We start from the raw sequence: 7850 nt of genomic DNA, 5'->3' as shown, positions 1-7850 counted from the left end.
GGGGGGAATGTATTTCTTGGTTGGTCGGAGTTGAGAACTCTGTTACATGTCTTTGATTAGTCCAGCTATAATGAACAACCTTTTGACATACGTTGATTCTTTTCCGATACCAGTCACCCCATGTGCAACCTTTGGCGGTGGCAAATCTCAGTTGAGTTTGAAAATTTTATTTTGTGTCAGTTATGCAAGGTACAAAATAAAAACACTCGTTAAGTTTAAACAAATCCGTCATCATTAAAATAAGTGGTGGGGCGTACATTAACCGAAACTCTACATAAAAATCTCGCATACGCCATTTAATTTAGTTTCTCTTTTAAGCTAGAACAGCACTTGTAGTCATAAAAAATGAAACTCTAGACCTACAATTTTTTCCTTTTTGTTAGAATAATGTGGGATCCGGTATGGGTGAGGCAAAAACGGGCCCAATGCGATGTTACTTCCCTCTATTTCATTTTTTACATGACCAACTCTCTTACAGATCCCCTCCCCAGACCCCATTTATGGGCGAGGCAAAAACGGGCCCAATGCGATGTTACTTCCCTCTATTTCATTTTTTACATGACCAACTCTCTTACAGATCCCCTCCCCAAACCCCATTTATGGGAATACACCGGGTTCGCTGTTGTTCTCTTACGGACCAAAAAAAAAAAGTTATAGGGTAAATGTGTAAAACAGTACTGAGTAAATGTTTGACCATTTAAAAGTTGTGTGAAGCTTAAAAGTGTTTTAATGTTCGAATTGTATGAAAGGTAAAAGCATGACGAAACTTTAATGTAATAGTAAAAGTTGTCAAGTTTGAACCATTTAAAAGAGTGACATTAAAATTAGAAAGTGAGGGAGTAGTGGATTGCTTTATTTTATAAAGCTATATATGTTTTATAACAGATTTGCATTTTGCTTAATGTAATTGAGGGCCAGTTGCTCTCTTTTTCTTCATTCAATGTATTCTCTTTCAATTGTGTGTGACGCTTCGTTATCATTGAGTGAGACTGTAAATTGGATATCACATGAACACCACTACATTGGGGAATTTCACCACAAAACTCATCATGTCAACTCTTAAGTTGTTCAACAAAACTACTAAAATAATCAAGTCCAGTAAACCTACAAATTACCAAGATTGCAGTGAATATAAAATCCTCATGATTTCGTTTAAAATATCATTCCGCAAGTTCTCGTATAATTTGTCTCACCTCTTATAACATAACTATGCAAAGTGCAACCGTAAGCAAATGGCTCCAACCATCCAGGCCTTGGAGGCCAAAAATTACATTAGTACCTTTTGCCTCTAGATTCACTTCTAGAGACCATCAATCCTGAGAGCTTGTTGACCTCGTACAGCAATGCGGCTGAGAACAAAAAGCTGCATTAAGATCCAAAAACACCCAATCAGACCACGCAGTCAGTCCTGTATGCATGTTCATGACAAGATGTAACATAATGAACCAATCAATGATCCAAATTCGCCACACCAAAATATCTGCCTCGTCAAAGTTACTACTCTAATGAAAATATATTATTAAGAGTACAGCAATCTGACAATAACGTATTTACAATTTATTGCTGGTTTTCCTATTAGATGCAACAGTCTACTTGGTGATTCTCTACCATCTTTTATAAACAATCAAGTGGGCAAGCAGTCGAACCTGAGCCCTCCCTTTTAGAACAAATCTAAAGAAACAAAACTGCAAGATGCTTTGGTACATGGTTCATCAAGGAACCACTTAGCCATGCTAAGGAGGGATAGAGGGGAAAAAAGCAAAAAGAAAGAACCAATTGACAGACAGTGCAGCAGCAATTGACATATCCATGTGCAATGATAACATTCTTCTTTAATTCTTCAACGGGCAAAAATCACATAAACTCAGGTTTTGATAATATAAAATGCGAACAACTGCCTTGAACCAGCAGAAAGTTTTGCTCAAGTTTTTAAACATAATGCAAATTTCTGTTTCCTTGTTAGGTCTAAGCCGATAGGATTTGATTCATTCCTTGTACTTTCTTGATTCCTCATTAAGAAAGGAGGTTTGTTTCCAGCTAATTAAAAAAAAATTGATGAGTACTTTCACAGCTAAGTTATTTACAGGAAGATAAGTAAGGTCAAAGTTCTCCAACCTTCCACTTCATTTTATATGAGCTTCTTTGGTTTGGGAGAAAAGCTTGGGGCTTGTTCGCCAGTATTTAATCACGATTTGAAATTGCATATGCAATTAGAGATGGCAAGATGGGTAATCTGCTATATAAATACTCCCTCCATCCCAATTTATGCGGCGGTGTTTGACTCGCACGAAGTTTAAGAAAGAATGGAAGACTTTCGAAACTCGTGGTCCAAAACAAGCCATAGATATTTGTGGTTGTAAATCATCTTATTAAGGGTTGAAGTAGGAAATTTAAAGTTAAATTGTTTCTAAATAAGGAAGTATACCATTCTTTTTGGGATAGACAATAAAGGAAGTATGACTGGGACAGAGGGAGTGGTTGTGCATGTGGAATTGAATGACTAGCTTAACAACCCACTTATTACCCATATATTACGGTGATGGAATGCCAGTTGATAGATTGGACATTTGTTCAGAAAGGAAGTCAAGCTTGACTCCGCTCATTAACCAATATACAAGCCTAAATTCTTTTGGATCAGCTGTTGATGAGAATGGCAGTCTGACATATAAAAGAAGAGAAGAGTAAAGAGAAAGAAAGGTGGAGATGAAAGATTAGCATCAAAACAAGAGGAATAGTAAACATAAATCTCTTTAATATTGGTAACTAGATGGTAGCTTTTAGTTCATTACCATGTCGTGATGCAGACTCGATGAACAGTGCTAGCAGCAATAAGAGCAACTACCTCTGCAAGTATAACTGCAATGAAACAGACAAATAGAACAGATTAAAAAATTAATTCACCCATACAGCTGCTGTATCTCTTTACTAATGCAGGATATATGCTCCAGAAAACATAGCATTAATCAATTAACAAGTGACTTGTACATATGGGATTGAATATTAAAATAAAGATGCTAAGGAAAATGTACAATAACTCCAATGCTACATATAAGAAACTAAAATCTATTTTTATCTGTACTTAGAATATCAAAGCACATGACAGCATAAGCAAGATGGATGTCAGAAAAGTTATTTAGATCTTTAACAGAATTGATCGAAATATGACAATGGATAATTCAAAATATATCCCACTCACCAGCACCCCATCCACTCCTTACACCACATGTTTCTTGATAGTTTCCAATGAACTGCGCAATAACACCAAGTCAAGCTCAACATCATAATAGCTTGGTATACACTGTTCTAGCAAAGCAACATGTGATACTTAAGTATGCGCAGCAATAAAATGCATGACAGTCATTAGACTGTGATACTTAAGTATGCGCAGCAATAAAATGCATGACAGTCATTAGACTATGTAAAAAACGGTGAAGACTACGGTGGATCTAACAGCAAAATGATACAACAGGAAAGTGAATTGATCTCTAAAACGAAGATTTCTGCCACAAGATGTCAGGAAGGAAAGGTTACTTCTTAATTTCTTCCCTTCAAGTTTGGTCTCCCAACAGCTGAAAACAGAGAGCACACTGAAAACGTGTGCAATTAAGCTCAGTCACAGTTTAGTATAAAGCTTGTTTTATATTCATAGGTTGTATCTGGTTAACTTGCTGGTGGAGAAAAACGTAAGCTCCACATACATTTGCAAATGAGTAGAACAATTTCTACAAGAAGAGCATACACCAAAATGCATATAGCTTTATTGTAGAGGAATACAGACATTGTAAATTTTAACAGAATTTAATAGACTGGTAATAGTTTAGTGACTGCCCTTTGAGACATTAACACAGCACTTCTTAATCTGAGGAGTAATTTTTCTCACCGTTAGCAGCAAAATGAAGATGAGAGAACTAGTGAACCCTCCGAGAATGGTATACAATTCTGAAGATGCTAATTTCCCTCTATACACTTCTTGCAAAGAGAGTGTTGCGATGAACAGAAGAAAAGAATACAGCATCGAACTCCCAGGTCCAGCCATGGACTTCAGGTGCACAAAAGAAAAAAACAATCAGACTGATGAATTGTTTAAAGGAAACACGTCAAAAGAAAAGAAAGAGGTACGGGTAGCACCGCTATAGGAATTCACAACTAAGCTCCAATTCATTTTAAACTTTCAAGGTATTATCAGGAAAGATTGACATCGTGCGATCTAGAAGCAACCTTAGAGAAAAGCATTGAATCGCATGACTCATTACATTTAACGATTAAAAAAATTAACAGACAACAATGTACATTAAACCTTATTTTTAAACTAACTTTTATGTTTTATGGAATTAGTATACTACGGAAATAGTCAACAGAGGAGAGAACTGGTACTGGGTTATATTCTCCACCCACAAGCAATGTCGTTGAAGTGCATATAATAAATTGAAGCTGGGTGATATATTTGATTATCAGTAATTGGGTGATAGTATTTGATTTATCAGTAATTGAAAAGTTGTATACTGTTAAATACAAAAATACATGGGAAAAACCACTTAGATGAAGAAGCTATATCCCGCATTTGTGTTTCCTTCACATCCAGCATTTTTGTCCATCATAAGCTTAGCACATTAATGACTACTTTGTGTACTCTCTTTGATTCTTAGTATGTGAGTAGAAGATAAAAGTTCACTAATTACTACACAAAAATAGTTTAGCGAGTAACCTATAAACTATTAGTCAACGTGAATAATGCTGATCAACAGAACATATGCTAAAAGAACAGTTACCGATCAAAAAAACAAAAGAGCATTTTGAGTGGTTTCTAACTATTGAAGCAGCCCTCTCCTCAGAATTTTATTTCTTTAGTTTTAACAATGATTGCGGTCTGGGCTAATGTGCGCACACTTCGACAAAACCATCAGGTACTTGCACCTCCTACCAATACAAGCTTAATAACTCTACCTATCCAAGCTTAGGTAGATGGAAAGAAATTACTCGGTGTCGCTTCTGCTGGGATTCGAACCTTTATTGAGACATAAAACTTTTTGTCACTTCAACTCTTCGCTAGGTCATCCCCTCGGGGTTACCATCTCCTCACAATTCCGCTTAATTTTAGCCATATTAAATACCAAAGTAGAAAAAATTTCCATCATATTCACTGATCAAGAAACAAAGTTCCAGCAAAAGGTGAAAACTGAAAAGCATAGAAAAGTGCCAACATTGTTGCAGCTTTAGTGAAGAAAGTGCGGCTAAACACCAAGCATAAAGTAACCCAACTTCAGCGCTTAAGGCGAACCTCAAGCAAGCCTATAACATGCTGATTTGTCCACATTAGAGGTACCCATATCATTTGCCACCAACCATTTCGTAACAACACCATGTTAAAACCAGTTTTATGATATTAATTATCTCTGCTCCGTTCACATTTCAGCAATGCCTTATACTGTATCATTGATCTTAACTTACTCTCTAAATGAACACAAATTTAACAACCAAAAAACTAGCCAAAAAAACTGCTTCTAGGAAACAGAAACGCCCATTTTCATAAACATCTTCACTAAACTAAGACATCAGAATTATAAAGAACATAACTTTATCCATTTTAGAGATAACCACTTTGTTTCCACAAAATCTTTTTCCCAAAACAGCAAAATAGAAGCACTAACTTCTTGAAATTAACACTTATATGATCCAATTCAATGTTTGAACCCAGATACCAAACAACAATTAGAAAGAGCTAGTAAAATTAAAAAGAGAACCCATTTTTTTCCTTTTCCTTGGTACATTGTAATACCTAATTGATTCAAAAATTATCTTGTAAAACTATAAAAAGGAACTGTAAGAGGATAAAGGGGTTTTGAGCGCTCACCAGAATGTAATTTGAGACTTGGGATGTGAAACGAAGAGAGCACGAACAAAGTCGGATCGAGATTCGACCGGTTTAAGGAGAGGAGATTGGTAAGTGGGAACTGAGCGACTCGTTGGGGGTGAATAAAAGGAAAAGAAGCAGCTAAACGGCGTCGTAAACTACTATAATTGTGAATAAATGAGCTACTCCGAAAATAAATTACACAAACTTTGGGTGAATTACTGAACTGGTTTTTTTTTTTTTTTTTTGTCATTACTAAATTTTTTCCAGTATATGTAGTTTGTACCATTTATGCTAAATACTTGAAGTGTAAATCTCTATTAAGTTGATATTATACAAACTTAATTCAACCTCAACTTCTTTGGGGCTTGAGCAATTGTTATTGCATACAAACTTAATTCAACAATTCTTAAATTACTCGTTATTGCTTATTTCTCGTATATTTGATTTCTTTTATCTCTAGCCTCTACCTTCAAATAAATATTACTTACATAGATTTTTAATTTAACTGATATAAATTGGTGAAACTAACCTGGATTATTATAACGCTAAATTCAATTGAGGGGAGGAGCATCTTTTCCTCTTTTCCCCTCTTCTTTTGAATTTAGTTGTCTTTTATATGTTGCATTTTATCTCAAAAGTCAACCTCGATTACACCTTGAACTACTCATATTTAAACTTCTTATTATCTAACTTTATCTTCAAATATGTAGATCGTATTTTATTTCACTCTACAAATTAGTGAATTTAAGATGGGGTTTCCCTTTTCTATTTTCTATTGAGTTTTGTTTGTCGAGAGTTCCTCCTTCTTTATACCGGATAGTCTGATAAAGTTTTATTTAGGTTTGTTAACGGTCTATGTTGTGTTCACATTGTTGTTTTGCATAATTTTGTGTGTTGTCCTTTCACTAATTCATTATTGTTATTTTCTTTCTGGCATCTTTTGTTGTTATGCCTTTTCTCTTGTTTCTCTTATGATATTATTGTTTCTCCTGTTGAGTCGAGAGTCTCCCGAAAACAGCCTCTCTACCCTTTTCGGGGCGGGGTAAGGTCTGCATACACTCCACTCTCCCCAAACCCCACTAGTAGGATTTTACTGGGTATGTTATTGTTGTTGTTGTATTGAGTTTTGTTTGTATTTTAGTTGAAAGCTCCTTCATACGCTAAATAATTAGGTGGATACTGCCTCTTAGTATGCTCATTCTCACCAATAAAAATCGAGCATGCAATTTTTCCAGGTTAAAGTGACATTGTAACAACAGTTATGTATTCTGAAACCTATTTTCGTAAACTAGACAGTAAGGTAAATAACCTGTTATAATATGTTAAAATACAACAATAGTGTAAACGTTTTTTTTTTTTTGGTTTCCCACCCGTGTCCGGTACCCGCATTAGAGCCCGACTATATCCGGATTCGCGCCGCGTAGGGCCGCTTATTTACAATGCCTGAGTATATAACTTACATTATTCCAATGTTACAAACATCTTCTGCGGCATATTTGAAGAGTAAAACCTGTCTCACTAATCATTTGTACTCAAATAAACAAAGCGGTTGAGCTCCAGGATGAACATCCAGAATTTCTACAGTTCAGATAAGCAGCTCCAGCAATTAAAGCCCTGCGACTTATTGTTGCAATGACTCAGAATGATGCATGGTGTGACCGTTTGCGATGACTCATCCCTACTGCCTTCGGATGAACTGAAAGGCCTCTCTCTTCAACTCCCTCTACCCAATACAATTTTAGCAAAGCCAACGCAGTGCGAAAAAAAATGAATCTTCCTAGTTTTTTATTCTGAATCTCCGTGGTCACATATCTACAGTCCTAGCCTGTCCAGGTTGCTCAACATCCCTTATCTAAGCCCACTGTTGTCATGTACTGAGGTGGTCCTCAAACTATTCAAGGTGCAAATTCAGATTACCCCTACTTCAAAAGACACAGTAACTTTAACTTGAACTCCAATGCTCCAACCAAAAGATCTCAAACAGAACTAATTAGGG

General features: G+C 35.9%; 2 protein-coding genes across 4 annotated transcripts in view; both read right to left on the bottom strand.

Moving 5' to 3' along the window:
- Positions 1-1022: 1022 nt before the first annotated feature.
- On the bottom strand, positions 1023-5967 carry LOC109239226 (protein KRTCAP2 homolog). Its single transcript, XM_019405768.1, has 5 exons — positions 5852-5967; positions 3881-4039; positions 3197-3248; positions 2790-2856; positions 1023-1363 (listed from the first exon to the last, which is right to left on the bottom strand). The coding sequence occupies exons 2-5, from the start codon at positions 4034-4036 to the stop codon at positions 1273-1275; spliced, it is 366 nt and encodes a 121-aa protein (XP_019261313.1). The 5' UTR covers positions 4037-4039; positions 5852-5967; the 3' UTR covers positions 1023-1272.
- A 1183-nt stretch (positions 5968-7150) lies between these two features.
- LOC109239225 (protein translocase subunit SECA2, chloroplastic) overlaps positions 7151-7850 on the bottom strand; it is a 21742-nt gene continuing 21042 nt past the window's right edge. For 2 of the 3 annotated variants that reach the window (XM_019405767.1, XM_019405765.1), the window contains one exon: positions 7151-7776. The gene's annotated coding sequence lies outside the window, so the exon portion shown is untranslated. The remainder of the gene's footprint in view (positions 7777-7850) is intronic. The other variant, XM_019405766.1, reaches the window with a different exon arrangement.

This window comes from Nicotiana attenuata, unplaced genomic scaffold, assembly GCF_001879085.1.
Source record: "Nicotiana attenuata strain UT unplaced genomic scaffold, NIATTr2, whole genome shotgun sequence".
NCBI classification, from domain to species: domain Eukaryota; kingdom Viridiplantae; phylum Streptophyta; class Magnoliopsida; order Solanales; family Solanaceae; genus Nicotiana; species Nicotiana attenuata.
Note: the sequence above shows the minus strand (reverse complement) of the source record. Positions and strands in the feature narration are given on the sequence as shown.

Bases quoted from the DNA above. Each gene is read 5' to 3' on its own strand.
- LOC109239226 (XM_019405768.1), bottom strand. From the start codon at position 4,036: ATGGCTGGACCTGGGAGTTCGATGCTGTATTCTTTTCTTCTGTTCATC. The intron at 2,857-3,196 runs GTGAGTGGGATA...GTTTCATTGCAG, and splicing joins AAGGAGTGGATGGGGTGCTG to TTATACTTGCAGAGGTAGTT. The intron at 1,364-2,789 runs GTAATGAACTAA...ATCTTAATGCAG, and splicing joins CGAGTCTGCATCACGACATG to CTTTTTGTTCTCAGCCGCAT.